This window comes from Pseudophryne corroboree, chromosome 8 (assembly GCF_028390025.1).
Source record: "Pseudophryne corroboree isolate aPseCor3 chromosome 8, aPseCor3.hap2, whole genome shotgun sequence".
In the NCBI taxonomy this organism is placed as follows: domain Eukaryota; kingdom Metazoa; phylum Chordata; class Amphibia; order Anura; family Myobatrachidae; genus Pseudophryne; species Pseudophryne corroboree.
Window position 1 is genome coordinate 406,159,051 of NC_086451.1, and position 23,046 is coordinate 406,182,096.

At 43.6% G+C, this 23,046-nt stretch overlaps 1 protein-coding gene across 1 annotated transcript in view; it reads right to left on the reverse strand.

Annotated features, from left to right (window-relative positions):
* The window catches only part of LOC134947862 (cytochrome P450 2G1-like), a 52,747-nt gene that overhangs the window by 11,120 nt on the left and 18,581 nt on the right, over positions 1-23,046 (reverse strand). Inside the window, exons 2-3 of the mRNA XM_063935707.1 lie at positions 16,023-16,185; positions 12,525-12,674 (exon numbers count right to left, since the gene is read on the reverse strand). Coding sequence (XP_063791777.1) covers positions 12,525-12,674; positions 16,023-16,185 — 313 coding nt within the window. The remainder of the gene's footprint in view (positions 1-12,524; positions 12,675-16,022; positions 16,186-23,046) is intronic.

A 23,046-nucleotide genomic window follows, 5' to 3' on the forward strand; every position in this document is an offset into this window, starting at 1 on the left:
GCTCCAGCCCCTAAAACCATGATGTCATTCACACCTAGGGGCACTGCAAGGAGCGTACTTAGGCTACTGCGGGCAGCTTCACGGCATCAAGGGTATGTAGGGACTTGCAGAGAATTGGCTGCAAGCTTAAATGTTTTGCGCAAAATATGAACAAAATCCACTGCTCTTATTTGCTAGATATATATATATATATATATATATATATATATATATATATAGCAAATTCTGGCAGCGCTCCCAGGTTCAAATACTCGGTCCCGGTGCCCTCCTAGACCCGTATAGCCATGGGTCAATAATACCAATAATACAAACCACTGTAGGTGGCACACTGGTAATAAAGATGCAAACCTGCTGTTTTGCATCTTTATTACCAGTCTGCCGCCTACAGTGGATTATATATACAGGTTGAGTCTTCCTTATCCAAAATGCTTGGGACCAGAGGTATTTTGGATATCGGATTTTTCCGTATTTTGGAATAATTGCATACCATAATGAGATATCATGGTGATGGGAACTAAATATAAGCACAGAATGCATTTATGTTACATATACACCTTATACACACAGCCTGAAGGTCATTTTAGCCAATATTTTTTATAACTTTGTGCATTAAACAAAGTGTGTCTACATTCACACAATTCATTTATGTTTCATATACACCTTATTCACACAGCCTGAAGGTCATTTAATACAATATTCTTAATAACTTTGTGTATTAAACAAAGTTTGTGTACATTGAGCCATCAGAAAACAAAGGTTTCAATATCTCACTCTCACTCAGAAAAGTCCGTATTTCGGAATATTCCGTATTTCGGAATATTTGGATATAGGATACTCAACCTGTATATATATATATATATATATATATATATATATATATATATAGTTAGTGTTGAAGACCCGGCACTCCTCTCGCTCCCCAGCGTAACGGCAAAGTGCTCCCGTGCCCTCACCTCCTAGGACCTAGGTCCCATGTACAGCAATGGAAATAAGTGCGGCACTGGGAGTCTTGTAATAGAAGTGAAGCAAAGCCGTGTCTTTATTAGATCTACGTTTCGGGGACGCAGCCCCTTCGTCAGGATAACCACTCAGTGCAAATAACAGTGTTTAAATAGCAAATACATGAAGAGGTACTCACCGCCGCCCCCAGCCGCGCTGCCCGGGTCCCGGTCCTGACGTCACTACGTCCACCGGAAGTGACGCGGCTCCGGTCCGTGCGGCTAGCGCACTGGGGCTGGAGAACAAGTAACCATAGGAACAGGTTATAAACAACAACAAATGTTGGGAAAGTGCATCGTGCTGATCATATAGATAGAATCTGGTAGTGAGCAAATAATACTTAATATTTATCTTGCGGCTTAACCACTGACAGGATAAAACATGGGGAACAATACAATATGTGAAGCAAAAAACAAATGTTTAGAAAGTGCATCGTGCTAATCATATAGATGGAATCAGATAGTGAGCAAATAATACTTAATATTTATCTTGCGGCATAACCACAGACTGGATGAAACATGTGAAACAATACGATATGTGAAAGCGTTAAAAACGAGTGATACATTCACAACATGAAATCAGTCCTGCTAAACGCAAGCTACTATAGGAGCATTTTTAAATATATAAACCCGTGTGGGTGTAAGTTAAATAAATCTATCTTGGATTGCTCAATCAAGTATTGTAGCAGCATAATGAGGGGGGACTCTATTCAGTGCATATCTGGATACATAATGCTGAACCAATGACCATGTACACACTATATTAGATACACTGAGGCTTAGAGTTACGGATCCCAAAACACTTCAGAATTTAATAGAAGGGATATTAAGGAGAGGTCAAGGGGTAATGGTATCAATACAATGAGCTGCATCAACCTCCACTAATGCCCACTAATCTAATGCTCTCATAGAAAACATTTAAAACTAAGAGCCTCATTTAGGCCCCGAGGGGACTGGGTATTGAGTGTGTGGATCCATTTTGCTTCGGCCTGTAACAATTTCCTCGAACGGTCACCACCTCGTAGTGATGGCGGGACTTGATCGATGATCTTATACCGTAGTGTGGCCATACCGTGTTTAGCTGACGCGAAATGGCGTGCCACGGGTTGGTCACTGTCACCTTTTTTAATGGCCTCACGTATGGCATACCTATGTTGTGCCATCCTTGTCTTGAAGGCACAATCGGTCTTGCCTACGTAGGCCAACCCACAGGGACAGGTAAGGAGATAGACAACGAATTTTGAATCACAGGATAGGGGGTATCTGATGTTATATTTCCTCCCAGTATGTGGATGCTGAAAACTGTCACCCTGTAACATATAACCACAGGTGGTGCATCCACTGCATTTAAAGCATCCATTTCTACGTCTGAGAAAGTTTTTTGAATTGTTCCTATCGAACGTAGAGATGTCTGTTTTGACAACGAAATCTCTTATACTACGCCCCCTGGAGAAACTGGGCAGTAATCTCGACTGGTAAACTTCACCCAGTTCCCTATCCGAAGCTAAAATCGGCCACAATTGTCTTGTATGTTTAATTAGCTGCGGGCTTTCAGAGTTAAATCTTGTAACCCATGGGAACCTTCCTTTGAGTTGTTTATGTGGCTTGGATTTCAATAGTTGTTGCCGTGTAACCTTCAATGCTTTATGTTTGGCTTGCTCAAGCAGCCTTGTTGGGTACCCCCTCTCCCTAAATTTTAAGAACATCTCGTCCAGTTGTACATCTCTGATTGCCTGTTGGCTATTGATCCTGCATACCCTTAGAAATTGTGAATATGGAAGCCCTGTGATGGTGGATTTGGGGTGGAAACTGTCAAATCTTAAAAGGTTGTTCCTGTCAGTGGCCTTTGTGAATAATTCTGTGTTGATGGCTCCATCACTCAGTGAGATGCGCACATCAAGGAAATGAATCACCTTTTCATTACACTCCATGGTGAACTTGATGGGACTGGCTGTGACATTCTGCTGTTCTATGATCTCATGTAAATGACTTTCCTCACCCGTCCAAAAGATGAGTACATCGTCAATGTACCTCTGATAGAGGCATAACTTAGATGAGATATCTAGATCCTGTAAGAACAACTCCCTTTCTACTTCCCACATAAACGCATTGGCGAATGCCGGGGCTACAGCACTCCCCATGGCACAGCCAGTGCGCTGTATGTAGAAGTGATTGTCATGTAGAAAGTAGTTGTGTGTTAGTGTGAATTCCAGCAGTGACAAGAAGAATTTAATATCAGGACCTGCATATTTAGGATTATTGATTAGAAGATGTTCTACCGCTAGTAAACCTGCCCCATGAGGGATACAGGTGTAGAGACTGGTCACATCAACAGATGCCAAAACTATGTTCTTGGGTAAAACGCCCAATCCCTCAAGGATACGCAGAAGTGATGATGTATCCTTCAAATGCGTGGGTGTATCTTGTATGCAGGGTTGTAAATAACTGTCACAGTAAATAGAAATAGCCTCACATAATGAGCCCCTGGCAGATATAATAGGTCTGCCAGGGGGATTCACAGCATCTTTGTGAATCTTGGGAATCACATAAAAAATGGGAACTACAGGGAAATCAACAGAAAGTGCCTTAGCTACAGTAGGGGTGATAATAGCTATTTCCACCGCCTGTCTTAACATGTCGTCCAATTCCTTTTTAAACTGACAGCTGGGGTCTCTAGACAACCTGGTATATGTAGAACAATCTGCCAGTAACCTTGAGCATTCTGCCCTATACTTACTGGTATCAAGCACCACAATGCCTCCTCCCTTATCTGCCTGACGAATTATGATGTCCTCCCTTTTACCAAGGTCGATCAGGGCATCAAATTCGTCTTTGGCTAGATTTGGGTAAAATTTAGCACTGTTACTTGGCTCAGGTGTATCAATCATCCTGCTAAACGTTCTAATGGATGGATTCAAGGAATGTGGGTCAAACGAAGATTTGGTGAGTTTCCTCACCTGCGGTGGAAGAGAGGACGTCCCTGCAACTGGGATGCCCACATTGTCCTTCGCAAAATGTTCTTTAAGCTTCAAAGATCTGATCAATTTGTATTGTTCGACTTTCTGTAGAAACGGATCTGGTCGGGATGTCGGGATAAAAGAAAGTCCTCTGCTTAACACTTTAAACTCCATCTCAGTGATACGCTTTGAGGAGAGGTCAAAAACTAGTTGCGCCTCTCCTCAAAGCGTATCACTGAGATGGAGTCTAAAGTGTTAAGCAGAGGACTTTCTTTTATCCCGACATCCCGACCAGATCCGTTTCTACAGAAAGTCGAACAATACAAATTGATCAGATCTTTGAAGCTTAAAGAACATTTTGCGAAGGACAATGTGGGCATCCCAGTTGCAGGGACGTCCTCTCTTCCACCGCAGGTGAGGAAACTCACCAAATCTTCGTTTGACCCACATTCCTTGAATCCATCCATTAGAACGTTTAGCAGGATGATTGATACACCTGAGCCAAGTAACAGTGCTAAATTTTACCCAAATCTAGCCAAAGACGAATTTGATGCCCTGATCGACCTTGGTAAAAGGGAGGACATCATAATTCGTCAGGCAGATAAGGGAGGAGGCATTGTGGTGCTTGATACCAGTAAGTATAGGGCAGAATGCTCAAGGTTACTGGCAGATTGTTCTACATATACCAGGTTGTCTAGAGACCCCAGCTGTCAGTTTAAAAAGGAATTGGACGACATGTTAAGACAGGCGGTGGAAATAGCTATTATCACCCCTACTGTAGCTAAGGCACTTTCTGTTGATTTCCCTGTAGTTCCCATTTTTTATGTGATTCCCAAGATTCACAAAGATGCTGTGAATCCCCCTGGCAGACCTATTATATCTGCCAGGGGCTCATTATGTGAGGCTATTTCTATTTACTGTGACAGTTATTTACAACCCTGCATACAAGATACACCCACGCATTTGAAGGATACATCATCACTTCTGCGTATCCTTGAGGGATTGGGCGTTTTACCCAAGAACATAGTTTTGGCATCTGTTGATGTGACCAGTCTCTACACCTGTATCTCTCATGGGGCAGGTTTACTAGCGGTAGAACATCTTCTAATCAATAATCCTAAATATGCAGGTCCTGATATTAAATTCTTCTTGTCACTGCTGGAATTCCCACTAACACACAACTACTTTCTACATGACAATCACTTCTACATACAGCGCACTGGCTGTGCCATGGGGAGTGCTGTAGCCCCGGCATTCGCCAATGCGTTTATGTGGGAAGTAGAAAGGGAGTTGTTCTTACAGGATCTAGATATCTCATCTAAGTTATGCCTCTATCAGAGGTACATTGACGATGTACTCATCTTTTGGACGGGTGAGGAAAGTCATTTACATGAGATCATAGAACAGCAGAATGTCACAGCCAGTCCCATCAAGTTCACCATGGAGTGTAATGAAAAGGTGATTAATTTCCTTGATGTGCGCATCTCACTGAGTGATGGAGCCATCAACACAGAATTATTCACAAAGGCCACTGACAGGAACAACCTTTTAAGATTTGACAGTTTCCACTCCAAATCCACCATCACAGGGCTTCCATATTCACAATTTCTAAGGGTATGCAGGATCAATAGCCAACAGGCAATCAGAGATGTACAACTGGACGAGATGTTCTTAAAATTTAGGGAGAGGGGGTACCCAACAAGGCTGCTTGAGCAAGCCAAACATAAAGCATTGAAGGTTACACGGCAACAACTATTGAAATCCAAGCCACATAAACAACTCAAAGGAAGGTTCCCATGGGTTACAAGATTTAACTCTGAAAGCCCACAGCTAATTAAACATACCAGACAATTGTGGCCGATTTTAGCTTCGGATAGGGAACTGGGTGAAGTTTACCAGTCGAGATTACTGCCCAGTTTCTCCAGGGGGTGTAGTATAAGAGATTTCGTTGTCAAAACAGACATCTCTACGTTCGATAGGAACAATTCAAAAAACTTTCTCAGACGTAGAAATGGATGCTTTAAATGCAGTGGATGCACCACCTGTGGTTATATGTTACAGGGTGACAGTTTTCAGCATCCACATACTGGGAGGAAATATAACATCAGATACCCCCTATCCTGTGATTCAAAATTCGTTGTCTATCTCCTTACCTGTCCCTGTGGGTTGGCCTACGTAGGCAAGACCGATTGTGCCTTCAAGACAAGGATGGCACAACATAGGTAAGCCATACGTGAGGCCATTAAAAAAGGTGACAGTGACCAACCCGTGGCACGCCATTTCGCGTCAGCTAAACACGGTATGGCCACACTACGGTATAAGATCATCGATCAAGTCCCGCCATCACTACGAGGTGGTGACCGTTCGAGGAAATTGTTACAGGCCGAAGCAAAATGGATCCACACACTCAATACCCAGTCCCCTCGGAGCCTAAATGAGGCTCTTAGTTTTAAATGTTTTCTATGAGAGCATTAGATTAGTGGGCATTAGTGGAGGTTGATGCAGCTCATTGTATTTATACCATTACCCCTTGACCTCTCCTTAATATCCCTTCTATTAAATTCTGAAGTGTTTTGGGATCCGTAACTCTAAGCCTCAGTGTATCTAATATAGTGTGTACATGGTCATTGGTTCAGCATTATGTATCCAGATATGCACTGAATAGAGTCCCCCCTCATTATGCTGCTACAATACTTGATTGAGCAATCCAAGATAGATTTATTTAACTTACACCCACACGGGTTTATATATTTAAAAATGCTCCTGTAGTAGCTTGCGTTTAGCAGGACTGATTTCATGTTGTGAATGTATCACTCGTTTTTAACGCTTTCACATATCGTATTGTTTCACATGTTTCATCCTGTCTGTGGTTATGCCGCAAGATAAATATTAAGTATTATTTGCTCACTATCTGATTCCATCTATATGATTAGCACGATGCACTTTCTAAACATTTGTTTTTTGCTTCACATATTGTATTGTTCCCCATGTTTTATCCTGTCAGTGGTTAAGCCGCAAGATAAATATTAAGTATTATTTGCTCACTACCAGATTCTATCTATATGATCAGCACGATGCACTTTCCCAACATTTGTTGTTGTTTATAACCTGTTCCTATGGTTACTTGTTCTCCAGCCCCAGTGCGCTAGCCGCACGGACCGGAGCCGCGTCACTTCCGGTGGACGTAGTGACGTCAGGACCGGGACCCGGGCAGCGCGGCTGGGGGCGGCGGTGAGTACCTCTTCATGTATTTGCTATTTAAACACTGTTATTTGCACTGAGTGGTTATCCTGACGAAGGGGCTGCGTCCCCGAAACGTAGATCTAATAAAGACACGGCTTTGCTTCACTTCTATTACAAGACTCCCAGTGCCGCACTTATTTCCATTGCTATATATATATATATATATATATATATATATACATATCAAAAAGGAATTTCCGGCACTCAAGCCCTGAGGACGGGGAGATTCCCCGAAACATGTCGGCAATAAAGAGAAACTTTTCTATTTGAGTCAGCCTGCGTGAGTGCCGCCACACACCCTTCTGTATAATATATATATATATATATATATATCCAATGTATGATTGCACTCACATCTTCCAGTTATGCATATGCTGGGGTGTCCACCCGGATACCAAGGCATCCAAATGTAGAGAAAAGATTCAGAGGGGGCACTCTCCAGACTTTTTGTATTTTAACAACTGTTCATTTATTGAAGATTATACTTTACATGATCAGCAATTCCTCAAGCGCTTTCGGCCCAAAGCAAGGGCCTTCCTCAGGAGGTACTGTACATAAATCACCAAATCCACCAACCGTGAACAACGAATCCAAACATCCAGTAGCGATATATATATATATATAATCCACTGTAGGCGGCACACTGGTAATAAAGATGCAAACCTGCTGTGTTGCATCTTTATTACCAGTGTGCCGCTTACAGTGGATTATATATATATATATATATATATATATACACACACACACACACACACACACACACACACACATTACATACACATGCAGAATTCAGGCATTTACATTTACAGATTGTGTTAATACATTTTATATAAGTAATATAATGCTGCTGTTTTTTCAGTTAGAAATCTCATATTATTAATCTGGGCAGGTGATGCAGTTTTTTTTTTGCTTTATTTTTAAAGAAAAAAAAGAAGGCTTTTTTTTATGTAATTACTATATTGCAGTGGTGTCCAAACTTTTTTGAATCACGGCGCCCTAGAATATCAGAATTTTTTTTTCACGGCACCCCTAGGCCAAAAATTTCTTATTGAGAAATTTAGAAAGAAATATTACATTAAGTAGATTGCCTTTATATGTCATCCTTAGGGTCAGTTGTGTGGTGAGGGACAAGATTTGCTTCTGTTTGGCCACAAATTTTATGACTGGCAACCACCAGCACTGGTTTTGCCAATTATATTGACCATGAATAATTTGAATTGGCCCTTGACCACCAACCCAGGGCACCCCTGCAAGTGTCCCGAGGCACCCCAGGGAGCCACGGCACACAGTTTGGGAACCTCTGCTATATTGTATGAAAGATTTGACCACCAGGTGGCAATGTTCTACAGAAATCATTCTACAAAAGGCAGACTGTACTTATATTGAATGGTGTCAAATTTTAAAACATGACTTAAAGAAGGTAAAACTCTATGCAGTGAGAGAATAACAACATTATCGTTTTTTTTTTTAACAAAACCACTTTTTCTCTATCAATGAGGTGGAGAGAGAGGGGCTGAACAGTGCTGGTAGCACTTACTAACTTTTACACACTGGTGGTCATTCCGAGTTGATCGCTCGCTAGCAGTTTTTAGCAGCCGTACAAACGCATAGTCACCGCCCACTGGGGAGTGTATTTTCGGTTTGTAGAAGTGCGAGCGCCTGTGCAGCAGAGCGCCTGCAAAAACATTTTGTGCAAAACAAGACCAGCCCTAAACTTACTCTTCATGTGCGTCGATTCTAACGTTGGTGGGACGGCTTTCGACGTCATACACCCGCCCAGTGTTCGCCCAGCCATGCCTGCTTTTTCCCTGGCACGCCTGCATTTTTCCAAACACTCCCTGAAAATGGTAAGATGCCACCCAGTAACGCCCCTTTCCTGTCAATCTTCTTGCGGTCGCCAGTGCGACTGAAAACGTTGCTAGGACCTGTGCAGAACCACAAAGGCCTTAGTACCCGTACGTCGCGCATGCGCATTGCAGTGCATACGCAGTAGCGGATCTTGCCACGGGCAAGCAGGACTTTTGCCCAGGGTGCCGCCGCCATCCGGAGGGCGCCGCACCATGGCAAGATCTGCTACTGTGCTACTGTTCCCCCCGCTGGTCCCCCGCTGTGAAGGGAACTAGACGCTACCTACGGACCTTTGCTGTACGGTGCGCGATGATGTCATCACGCACCGCACAGCATTGTGGAACTGACACAGACGCTAGGGGTCATAATTGACCTCTAGTGTCTGTCTATGCTGTGCTATGGGGTCTGCAGCGGTCGGGAATCAGGAGCGGGGATAGTAAGTATTATTTTATTTTTTTTATTTTTCTTTCAGCGGCGCTACAGGGGGCACAAATGGGGGCGTAACTAACCACGCCCCGTATGAAGCCACGCCCCTATTTTTCCACGGGGCGTCACAAGGGCTTGAACCGGCCCTGTGCATACGCATGTGCAGAAATGCTGTTTTTTTTTTTTGCCTGATTGCTAACTGCCGTTGTTTGCAGCGCAGCAATCAACTCGGAATGACCCCCACTGTCCTCTAAGGTATCCAGTGCCCAAAGCATGGTGAGTGAAGCGAGTCATGTGAGGGGAAGCGGTACACTAATGTGTCTTGTTTGTGGCAGAAAAGTGACAAAACACCCCCCCCAAAAAAGAGTGTGTCTACTTTTTTGTGTGTCGACCTTTTGACCTTGTCGACCTTGTTTACTGTCTACCTACTCCATGTCGACATTTTGACACCATCTACCTTTTCTACTGTCTACCTATTCCAAGTTCACATTTTGACCTTGTTGACCATTAGTAACATACATAGTAACATAGTAACATAGTATCTGAGGTTGAAAAAAGACAATTGTCCATCGAGTTCAACCTATTTGTGGTCTCCTATGCATGATGATTTTACTAAAATTTCTGACTCATGCTGATGTCAGCCGTTGCATTTTATCCCTATTTATAGTAATTATAATGCATGACTATGCACCATACCCCTGGATATCCTTATCCATTAGGAATTTATCTAACCCATTCTTAAAGGTGTTGACAGATTCCACCATTACAACTCCCTCAGGCAGGGAATTCCAAACACGTATTGTCCTTACCGTGAAAAAGCCTTTACGCCGTATTGTGCGGAATCTCCTCTCCTCTAACCTGAGCGAGTGTCCACGAGTCCTCTGTGTTGATCTAACCAAAAACAGGTCCCGCGCAAGCTCTGTGTATTGTCCCCTTATATATTTGTAGATGTTGATCATATCCCCTCTTAGTCTCCGCTTTTCCAATGTAAACATGCCTAGCCTTTCAAGCCTTTCTTTGTATTCCATCGTCTCCATGCCCTTAATTAGTTTGGTCGCCCTCCTCTGAACCTTTTCTAGCTCCAGGATATCCTTTTTGTAGTACGGTGCCCAGAATTGTACACAGTAATCAAGGTGTGGCCTCACTAGTGATTTATATAATGGGAGTATAATACTCTCGTCCCTAGCATCAATACCCCGTTTTATGCATGCTAATATCTTATTAGCCTTCTTTGCTGCAGTCCTACTTTGGGTACTACTGCTTAGTTTGCTATCTATGAGGACACCTAAGTCCTTTTCCAGTACAGAATCCCCTAATTTTACCCCATTTAGTAGGTAGGTGTAATTTTTGTTCTTGTTACCACAGTGCATTACCTTACACTTGTCTGTGTTGAAGCGCATTCTCCATTTGGCTGCCCATGCTTCTAATTTAACTAAGTCGTTCTGTAGAGACTCAGCATTTTCCTCTGTATTTTTAGCCTTACACAATTTGGTATCATCTGCAAAAATTGACACCATGCTCTCTAGACCTTCTGTTAGGTCGTTAATGAAAATATTGAACAATAGCGGTCCTAATACTGAGCCTTGCGGCACACCACTTAGCACTTCAGTCCAAGTTGAAAAAGATCCATTAACCACAACGCGCTGCTCCCTATTATCTAACCAGTTTTTGACCCAAGTGCATATTGTGCTTCCTAGCCCTGATTCTTGTAGCTTGTAGATAAGTCTCATGTGTGGTACAGTATCGAACGCTTTGGCAAAGTCTAAAAAGATTACGTCCACGTCTTTACCAATTGATTGTAGACCTTTTTGTTGTAGATCTAATAATCCACACCTGTCCTCCAAGAGGTCCTTGGAGAGTCAGGTCAAGGTAAGAGGTGTATGAGTGTGGCACTACAAATCATGTAATTGCAGCCCCTCCCACTGCAAAGCAATGTCACAAATCACAGCAACGTATTGCACTAGAGAGGCCGAAATCAAATGATTCATAGTGGATCACATCATCAAGCCCCCTTCTCTGCCCAGTTCATGAGCAACATGGGTGGCTTGCAGTAGAGTTGCCTTCTTACTTAATAGGGCCAAAAAGGAAGTAATAATGTTGAGATGTACAGATTCTGTATAACTTCTCAGCTCCCGGAGCGCGGGAGAGGAACCTCTCCCCTCCAGTGTTCTGTGCAAGACCCGTCTTACTTCCTTGCCGACCCCACTGTGCATGCGCAATATCTGGCAAATATCACAAGATCCTGTGCCCAGGTGGACCACCACAAACACCACCGCTGCACAACACACATATTGGCAGATAATCCTGCTGAGTGATAATGTGAAAAAAAGATGAATCACAAAAGTGTGCTAATAGTTTTTTCTCCAAAATGAGATCCGGTCTGAAGATCGACAGTGTCTAGGTCGACAATGTTTGGGTCGACCACTATTGGTCGACATGTTTTCTAGGTCGACATGTTCTAGGTCAACAGGTCAAAAGGTCGACGTGAGGTTTTTTTTTTTAATAATATTTTTTTGAACTTTTTCATACTTAGCAATCCACGTGGACTACGATTGGAACGGTAACCTTGCCCGAAGCATGGCGAGCAAAGTGAGCCATGCGAGGGGACACGGCGCACTAATTGGGCTTCCCGGTCCCTGTACGGAGAAAACGTCACAAAAAAACAACATGAAAAACTCATGTCGACCTTTTGACCTGTCGACCTAGAAACCCTGTCGACCTTTAAACCCTGTCGACCTTCAAACCCTGTCGACCTATAGTGGTCGACCCAAACATTGTCGACCTAGACACTGTCGATGCAATGATCCACACCCCTCCAAAACATCTGAATGATTTTCCAATAAAATTATGGCAACGGCAACATCAATAGATGTTTGCAGATACCGTAGACGAGAATTTCTCTGTTATCTCCTAGTGTAGGCTACATGCCGATGTAAGTGTCACATAGCACTGGTTATAGCACATTTGACACTTCTTCATACTTCTGAGTGTTTTGCAGGAACAGTACAAATAAAATGAATACTTGAACTATACAAATCATCTCTGCCCTTACCTCTTGTTTCCTGAAATATCTCCAACAGACACTGGATCTCCTCATGAATCCGTTCCTCAATGCTCCTTTTCCCCATCCCAAAATTACGTAGAGTGGTCAGTGAGAACCGCCTCAGCTCCTTCCAACGATCCCCATTACTAAATGCAATGCCTGGCACACAAAGAGAACATACGACTTAGGGGGTCTATGTACTAAACCATGGAGAGAAATAAAGTGGACGGAGATAAAGTACCAGCCAATCAGCTCCCAACTGTCATTTTTCAAACACAGCCTGTAACATGGCAGTTAGGAACTGATTGGCTGGTACTTTGTCTCCATCCACTTTACCAGTCTCCATGGCTGAGTACATACACCCCTCAGTCTAACAAATTTCTGCATTGGAGACGTACTGTAGAGACTGCAGTTTGAGAGTAAACAGGGCGGTATCCAATTGGCCGTGGTAATTTAGTGGCTAAATTGACTTGCTCGGTAGCCCGACGCCGGCACTTATCGGGTATTATGTTTCACTTCAGGCAGTTGAAACCAAATCCCTAGCAAGTGACCATTTCTTTCCCGAGATAGGTGCCATAAAAGTACATATTGTAGGCTTTCCAGACCCTATGTGTTTTTGTGCGATACAGGGTAATTTGGCGCACAAAACAAACGGGTTCTAATTGGATAGCAGAGTTGACCATCAGGCTTTTAGCACGATAAAACCCTGTTTTTCTTTTGTGCAGCAAATGACTGCATCCGACAGGATGCCCCTCCGTAAAATTACATTCTCAATATGAAAGATTTAAAATGTTTCTTTGGGCTATAAAACAAATGTATAGTTGCAGATAGTGATGCGAGGACAAACAATAAAATGAATATTTTCAAAAGAAAAAAGAAAACTGGCAGCTTCATTCTCAGGATATCATTTCCAGCACATCGTGCAGAAAGAGAACTGCACATAATATACAGAGAAAGAAAAGTGCTACAGAGAATTACAGGGTCTATGTACGAAGCCTTGGAGAGAGATAAAGCCAATCAGCTCCTAATTGCCATGTTACAGGCTGTGGGGATGATTCAGACCTGGTCGCTAGGCTGCTTAAAATGTAGCCCTGCGATCAGACAGTCGCCGCCCAAGGGGAGTGTATATTCGCCATGCAAGTGTGTGACCGCATGTGTACGCCGAGCTGTTAAAAATCCCTCAGTCAGCTGCAAATCTGTTCACAGCTCACTCACCAGTGAATGCTTTTTACCAGTGTGTGCAGTCTGTGCGCAGCCCAGGACTTACTCCTACAGTGTGATCAGAACAGGTTGATCGGGGCCGGAGCCGACGTCTCACACGCTCCGTGAAAACGCTTGGGAACGCCTGTGTTTTCCCTGACACTCCCAGAAAACGGTCAGTTGCCCCCTCACAAATGGCTTCCTCCTGTCAATCAGCATGCAAATGGCTGTGTGATTAGAATTTTTGCACCAGCCTGTTGCCGACTGGCGATGCCTGTTGTTGTTTGCCGACGCGCATGCGCATTGCGGTGCATACGCAGTTAATCGCTGATCGCCCGCTGGGCAAAAACACATAGCAGCATACTTACCTCCTTTGCTGCGTCCTCCTCCGGGAGGAGGCAGCGTTGTAGGTGAATGGAGGCGTGGCCGGCAGCAGGATGGGTGGTTCGGGGGCGTGGCCGGCAGCAGGATGGGCGGTCCGGGGGCGTTGCATCAGGGTCACGTCATCGTGACTTCACCCCCCGCTGTGCTGTGCCGAGCAACAAGGCGCTGCATAGCGGGGGGCGGAGCTACGATGACGCGATTCAGCGCGAATCGCGTCATCGGACCCCCTCGGCCCGCCTACTTGTTCACTGCTGCGGGCAGCCGAGGGGGAAAGCGGGAGGCTTGCCCACCTTTCCGGGGGGCCGGGAGGGTCACCCGATTTTCGGGAGCCTCCCGGCCAATCCGGGAGGGTAGGCAAGTATGCATAGCAGCGATCAGGTCTGAATTAGGCCCTGTGTTTGAAGAATGACTGTTAGGAGCTGGTTGGTTGTAACTTTATCTCTGTTCACTTTATCTCTCTACAAGGCTCAGTACCATAGACCCCATCCTGTTAGCAGAGCAAGAAAAATGGTATGCCGCATGTAAAGCTGTGGATGAGGTTCCGCAGCCTCCAGTGATTGTGGTAACACACCTTGGTGGAGCAAATCTCTGGTCAAGTCTCCATTGCTTACCATAACCAGCCTATGTGATTTACAAGCTTCCAATTTATTGAATGGAAGATATAATTAATGTGAAGTTGTTATTGCATTATTGTGGGAATTCCTTTTCTCCACATGTGGAGGTGAAACCGCATTAAGAAGTGTCTATCGTTGGAAGAGGACTGCTATGTATGAGTGTTCATGGGACATATTTTTCAGTCATACTGTATGTGTGTTTTTTTTTACTCATATGAATGGTAACCATTTTAATTGGTTATGTTCATTCATTATAGTATAAGCCAGTGCCAGGACCACCTCTACATTATTTTATTGATCTTACATCTGTAATCTCGTTGACAGAAAACATGGTGCTAGCGTCTCGGTTCCTATGGCCATTCTTCATGACTGTAGGGTTACAGAGATGGATGTTTATTGAAGGATCTGCGACCACCACTGAGCATTTGTGTGCAGATGCTGATAGGAGGAATTCCGCCATTGGGCGTCTCAATCCACTTCCAGGTATCTACAGCATTCATTTATATTCATATATATCCACTGCATATAGGATTGCAGGTACAAATACATTAGCATCCATCTCTAAACCAGGCCCTACTGTATATCCAGTATGTAAAGCAAGCGAAGTGGTACTGAAAATGACATTGATTATATAGAGCAAGAGAAGAGGCACTGGGAAGTACATATAGGGGGTAATTCCAAGTTGATCGCAGCAGGAAATTTTTTAGCAGTTGGGCAAAACCATGTGCACTGCAGAGGAGGCAGATATAACATGTGCAGAGAGAGATAGATTTGGGTGTGGTGAGTTCAATCTGTAATCTAAATTGCAGTGTAAAAATAAAGCAGACAGTATTTACCCTGCACAGAAACAAAATAACCCACCCAAATCTAACTCTCTCTGCAAATGTTATATCTGCCCCCCTGCAGTGCACATGGTTTTGCCCAACTGCTAAAAAATATCCTGCTGCGATCAACTTGGAATTACCCCCATAGTGTAGAAAGCAAGATAAGTGGTACTGAGAAGTATATCCAGTATCAGTGCAAGAGAAGTGCTACTGAGCTGTATATCCAATATACTGGGCGAGAGAAGTGACACTAAGTAGAGTATATCCAGTATATAGAGCAAGAGTAGTGGTGCTGATAATTACATCTGGTATACAGGGCAAGAGAAGTGGTACTGAGAAGTATATCCAATATACAGAAAAGGAAAAGTGATACTGTGCAGTTTCTCATACAGTATATAGAGAATGAGAACAAATATAATTCATTACATACAGTGTGAAATTTTATACGGGAACATTCTAAATAATTGATTTGAACAGCAACTGACCGTATCCCTTGCTGGTCAGCTCTACTATCGGGAACTCTGCTCGGCCACTGAATTTCTCTGCATTGTCCACTAGAGCTTCCTTCACAGCCTTATACCCACATAGCACCACAGCAGGCTGTGGACCAATGTATAAGGTATACACAGGTCCATACTTCTTACTGAGCTGTAAAAAGAAAGATACTTGTTTCATACAGTGTATAAGCAGAGCCGGTCTTAGGCATAGGCAAACTAGGCAGTTGCCTATGGCATTTGGTATGCTTTGGGGCACCAGCAGCTTCTGCTGATTAAAATGATATGCGGCATGCCTATATTGTGTGTGTGACTGCGGCTGTATCTGCATACAAAATGCTACGTTGCAGTGTAGTCCTGGAAACCATTGTAATATAGCATTTCATATGCAGATACAGCCGCAGTCACACACATAATATAGGCATGCTGCATATCATTTTAATCAGCAGAAGCTGCATGTGCATCCTAGCCACATAGTAATGCAAATAAGATGCATTTTTATAAACAAAAGGCGCCCGACATTAGCAGAGCTACCAGCTGACTCATGCCATTGTCTCCTGCAGAACTAGCGGCGGTGCTAGGGGGCACCAGCCAAAATCTTGCCTAGGGCATCATATTGGTTAGGGCCGGCTCTGTGTATAAGTAAAGATGAGTAATCTGGAGTCTGGACCTGTAAAAGCATAAAAACATTACATTTGCAGTAGTGAGATTTAGGTGCTGCCAGCTCAGGCTTATATCAGAAGTGCAACTACAAGCCCATGTGAGGGTCACATAGTATTATTGGACCAATCAGTGAGCAGAAACTGCTATACACCTTGCGCTGATTAGGAAGTACTCCCTATGGAGCATATTTCATAGCTGCATCCTGTGTGAGACTCCTGGTTCAGTGAGGACTGGAGTCTCCCATTGCCCTGGAATGTAAATTAAAAACCGCAGATTCTTCAGCTTCTTCACTGCAGCTCATCTTAGCCGGCCCTGCCGGAGGACCAGTAAGGAGATTCTGGAAGTTCTGGACAACAGTGATTTGCTGCAGTCACTATGACTGTGCTCGATGCTCAAAAGTCCCTGATGTCGAGAGTACGGGGTGGAGAGTATTTTTTATGTGGCTGGATAATACAGCAAACTATTTAAAAATAAATAGTTTAGCCTATTAATTAATGTGAGAGAAAACAGAAAAAGAAAATGGAGAAAGTGCAAGGGAGCAGGTATTTTATTCTCAAAATACAAACACATTACCTATACACCGGCTACCGGCTGGTATAGAAAATTAAAACACTCATAAAATCAATTAGACATACTGTACATAAGGTATAATGCTGTGAGCTAGCCCAATGTTAATTTCCAGTCTGCCTAGCTGCAAACATGCGTTCCAAAGGTTAATAGCTGAAAGCTCACTTATCAAATTAACTTTGCACCTATAGCAGGACAGTCTCTTATAGCACAGATGTTGATAAAAGCAGTCCTTTATAGCAAGACAAGTTCAAATATCAATCCATAAATGCTTAACAGGATGTTAGTTTTTCAAAGGCTTTTTTCTTTTTTTCATTCTCTTTATTTAATGTGAGATAAGCCCATTCTGCAGTGAAAATGGAGGTTCAAGTTCAGAACATGGGCCCCCTGGGTATTCATAACTAACTGCTTCCAGACATCAGTAAACTTGTTCAGAACATTAATCAAACTACTGTAATCTAACACTTAGGGGGTAGTTCAATTGACGGCGGGAATTTTTTTTTCTTTTCTTTTTTTTAAAATACAGCATAGGGTTTTTCTCACAGCTGCAGGGTTTAGCTATTCAATTAGAGGACACAACATGGGAGAAATTACTGCGTCTTTTTTTCCACGCACCTCCAGAGCGAGTCTGACTTTTCCTAAAATTGTTAAATTTAGGAAAAATCATTGAGACTTGCACTGGGACTCCAGCAGCAAAGCCCCCCCCCCCCCTTCCCCGAGGACTAATTATGCAATTGGAACTTCCAAATTATCCTAGTCTGTAACTACTTACCTTCTGAAGCGGTGTCTTCTGCATCCAGTGTCGGAAATCAGGTCTTCAGCAGCAGGGTAAGTATGTGAGTGTTTGTAAGTAAGTGTGAGTGTGTGCGAGTGATTCCCAGTGTGGGTGACCCCCACATGTAGTGTATTACCACCCCCACCCCCCAACCCCCTCGGAAGCCGGCAGCTGGGAGAACCACATCTCCCAGCAGCCCTTGTGCCTCTCAGTATCCCCAGAGCCTCCCAGCAGCCCCCTACCCATGGAGGGGGACCATGGGAGCCACAGAGACCACTGGACTGGAGAGTATCTTTTAATTTTTTTTCACGCACCGTGGGGTTTTCAGCGCTAAAACCTTGCAACGTTATTTTTAAATTGTAAACCGTGGGTAACGGGAGCATGCATATTCACGCTAATCCACCATTGGGGGTGAGGTTTACACTGCCAATTAAATTCCATCCTTAAACTGCTTCTTCTTAGTAATGTAACCCTTTTCTGTATCTTCTCATTCCTTCCTAATGTAACACTTCTCAGTGTTCTCTCAGTCTGGATAGAGCCGTTTAGCAGGATGCTGGTGAATCTCTGTGTCCCGATGGACCATTAGTATCTAATTCTGTATTTTGCTGGATATCCTGTTTTGCTTTTAAGACTGAGAACATGTCTATGCATTCCAGGCAACGTCCAGCTTATTCCATGAACAGTCACATACTTAAAGGAGGGATTGGAATTCAGCTCTGTTTGAAAGACTGTAAATATTTACCCAACGGGGATATTTAAAGTGATATTTATAACGTTCTGCATTTCACATAGACAATGTTTATGGAGGATCAAAAACAAAAAATTCTTATGCTGAATGTTATACATCATCGATGGATTGCTCAAGTTCCCTGTTCTGCTAACGCAGAGAATCAGGGAAATACAACATCTTGGAAAACACAGATTCTGACCAAAACATGATCAGGATTGGTATGTCTGGAATTTTGACATTATGATTTTCTCTGATACCCCAACGAATCGCCAATCACCACTGATTGGATTTTCTAATCTCAGAAGCCATTAGTAGGGTATTTCCCAGGGTACTCTGCTTTTTCCCCCCCAACACCTGTGGCTCCCATCTACCCCATGGGTATGATTATCTTCCTGCTTTCAGTGTGATTTTACCTCATGTTTTTTATATTTGAAAATATATGTCTATGTACATGTTTAATTTTAAATTTTATTTTATCATACATATTATGTTACTATATTTGATATCCATCATCTATATTTGATAACAAGGAGTCACAGGATCTAGCGCCCATAAGGGAAAGGTTACATCCATTTGTATTCTTTAGGCCTGTCCTCTTGCTTTCACTTGACTCTTAGTTCTTCTGTGCCTCCTCTTTAGCCTTCTGTTTTCTTGTTACTTCTTTTTCCTTTCCTACAACCTCTTGCACGTCTGTTATTATCTCCACTTTTGTTGTTGGCTCTTGTTCTTATATTCCACCCACAACCCCCTTGCTTCCCTGCCACAGCCTAAAAAGCCAGTGACCATAAATGGTGCAAAGTGTGGTAGGGAGCACCCCTTCCAAGTACAGCTAAGGTGGGCATCACCTTTACAGGTGGTGGTGGGGGGTGGGGTGTTCTGAACACCACCCTTATGGGGAGGTACAGTAATGAGCCATGGTTGGGGATCTGCGAGTGCCACGTTCGCACAGTATGACCACCTCATTTGTTTATTGGTTCTCTTAGGGTGGAGCTAGTTACTTGCTAGTGCTTTTGTGGTCAGCACAATTATTGTTAATTAAAACCTATGTGAAAAGGCCATTTGTGAAAGTATTAGTGACAAGAGGCTCCTTAACTCATCAAGCATTAGCTGTATTAGCTGTATCACAGGGGAAGCCTGGGGAATAAGACACAGTCTTTATGGTCCAAGGCTATTAATGCAGCAAAAGATGGTTGACAGTGGCTGAGAATGCAAAAGGATCCCACTTATACTCTCATCCCAAGTGCTATACTCCAGACTGCTGTCCACTAACCTTGTCAGTACTTGGACATTACATATCATCAGATGGATTTTGTCCCATCTAGCAACACAGTGATGTTATATACATATCACAGTTAATACAATGTACAACCATATTTCAAATCAGCTTCAACTTGATATTCCCCATTGTAAAGTTGTAGATTATATCACTGATAGACACTATCATATTTAATTGCCTGGATATATGTACTATTGAGGGAGTATTCAGACCTGATCACTGTTTTGCTAAAAATGCAGACAGACATTTATTGGCCGTCTGCACATGCGCCATGCTCGCATTGCGCGTGCGCGTCCCTTTACAATGCAATCACATTGTGGAAGAATGTGATCGCATCGTGATGGACAGGAGGCGGGCAGTCGGGGGTGGTGGCACAGCATTGGGGGGGGGGGGGAGCAGAAAATGCATGCATGTCTTGGCCATTTTCGGGGCAGTCCTGGCTGTGTACAGTATGCAGGGGGTCTACCTCTAATTTCTGATTCTGCAATGCGATCGCAATTGAGTTGCGATTGCATCACTGGGTGGTACTACACAGGCTGGACGGCCTTGTCCTGTGCTGGGCCGCCCCCAGCATGCGATTTTACCCGTAGCAGTTTTTGCTAGATTAGCAAAAACTGCTACGGATCTCTGACCAACCCCTTATCTGCAAAACAGCTAAATATAGGACACTTATCTACTGTACAACTAGCTGTGCTATAATTAGAACTACAAAAACAGTACAGGTCATATTTTCAGATCACTGTTGGTCAAAGTCTCCTAGACTTCCTCTTTCTGAGTATACACATTGCACAATAACCTTTCATAACCATGTCCAAAACCGGACATATGCTGTTTGCATAAATACTGAACCTATGTGTTGAGTAAGCTGTACGTTTAGACTGGTGAAAAACAAATGCAAAAAGAGCACACATTTGCATCAAATAACTGCCACATGTACTTTATTAAGAGACCCGACTGGTAAGAGATCATTATTGAAATGATAAATCTGAAAATGTAGTTACAGTACATACAAATAATAATAAAAAAAAAATGTATATTAAGAAGAGGGTACAAATTAATGGTTTGGGTACGAAGTCCTTGTAGTCAGGATCCTGACAGTCCGAATCCCGGCAGATCGCTGTAAGTATTTTTACCCTACCCTTAATCCTACTCCTCCCGCAGCCGAACCCTAACCTCCCTCCCCCCGCAGCGTAACCCAAACCTCCCCCACCCAGCGCCTAACCCTCCACTTAGTGCCTAACCCTAAACCCATGGGCAGTACTTACCTTTTGGATCCATTGGTATTTTGACTATCAGGATCCCGCTGTCGGTATCCCGACTGCTGGGATCCTGATCGCATCCCCAAATCAATATGGGCAATGTTACTTATCAAAAGAGTGAAGGTTACACCAAACAATAAGATGAAGCCTACAAAAGGTGATCCCCAAAATGCTCATTGTAATCATTGAGGAACCTTGTGAGAAAATCCAACGACTGCTTTGAAGGAACTACAGAGTAGGTGGAGTAAAGTTGCACTAGCCGACCATATCAAGAGATGTGAATACAGTGGCCTGTATGGGAGAGAGGCCTAACAGACATAAAAGAAACCATTACTCAAAATGAACCATGTAAAATACATCTGGAGTTTGTGAGAAAAAAAAATTGAGCGTGTCCTAGTTATACAGAGGGATATAATTTTTGGTCAGTGGATATCAATTTCAGAGGAGACCAAGAAAGAACTTTTTGGTCAAAGTTGAAATGAGAACCTGAGGCATATTTGAATATTGGGGTACATAAGCTTTATCCTACTAACCAGTTCATTGTGGGCCTATTAAATGTTTTATGTAGCGAACCCATTCACTATTATACTTTGCATTAGAGATGAGCGGGTTCGGTTCGTCAAGATCCGAACCCCCCCCCCCCCCCTCCTTCCCGAACTTCACCTATTTTACATCAGTCCGAGGCAGCCTCAGATCTTCCAGCCTTGCTCGGTTAACCCGAACGCGGCCGAACGTCATCATCCCGCTGTCGGATTGTAGCGAGATTTGTATTCTATATAAAGAGCCGCGCGTCGCCGCCATTTTCCACTCGTGCATTGGAGATTGAACGGAGAGGACGTGGCTGCGTTCTCTCCCTGAAAAGCTCCATAATCTGTGCTCAGTGTGCTGCAAATATCTGTGCTCAGTGTGCTGCAAATATCTGTGCTCAGTGTGCTGCAAATATCTACGTTCTCTGCCTGAAAACGCTCCATATCTGTGATCAGTGTGCTGCAAATATCTGTGCTCAGTGTGCTGCATACTGGGGACCACCAGTATTATAGTAGTATAGTACAGTAGGCCATTGCTGTGTATCTTGCAGCTCTGTGTCAAGTATACTATCTCTGTGCTGCATTATTGTGAGCAGTATATAGTAGGACAGTGCAGCATTTTGGTGACCAGCAGTATACATATATAGTACAGTACAGTAGGCCATTGCTATTGATATATTACTGGCATATAATTCCACACATTAAAAAATGGAGAACAAAAATGTGGATGGTAAAATAGGGAAAGATCAAGATCCACTTCCACCTAGTGCTGAAGCTGCTGCCACTAGTCATGGCAGAGACAATGAAATGCCATCAACGTCGTCTGCAGTGGCGGAACTGTGGGAGGCAATGGAGTCGGCTGCCGCCGGGCTCCTGACCTGCAGGGTGCACTTCTCCATTGCCTCCCACTGCCCGACAATCCAGACGGAGGAGCTGTGTCACTATCGTGACATGGCAGCAGCAGCTGCCTCCTCGTACGCACAGACAGCTCAGTTGACAGCTGGCTGCAGCTAGCGGGAGCTCCAGCCCACAGCTGATCACAGGACTTTGAGCTGGCCGGCTGAAGCTCTCTCTTCCTCCATCATGAGGTTAGCAACAGGTAGGCACTGGCACCACCTGCCTCAAGCTGCTGCAGTGTGTGTGTGTGTGTGTGTGTGTGTGTGTGTGTGTGTGTGTGTGTGTGTGTGTGTGTGTGTGTGTGAATATTTATAAGTGAGC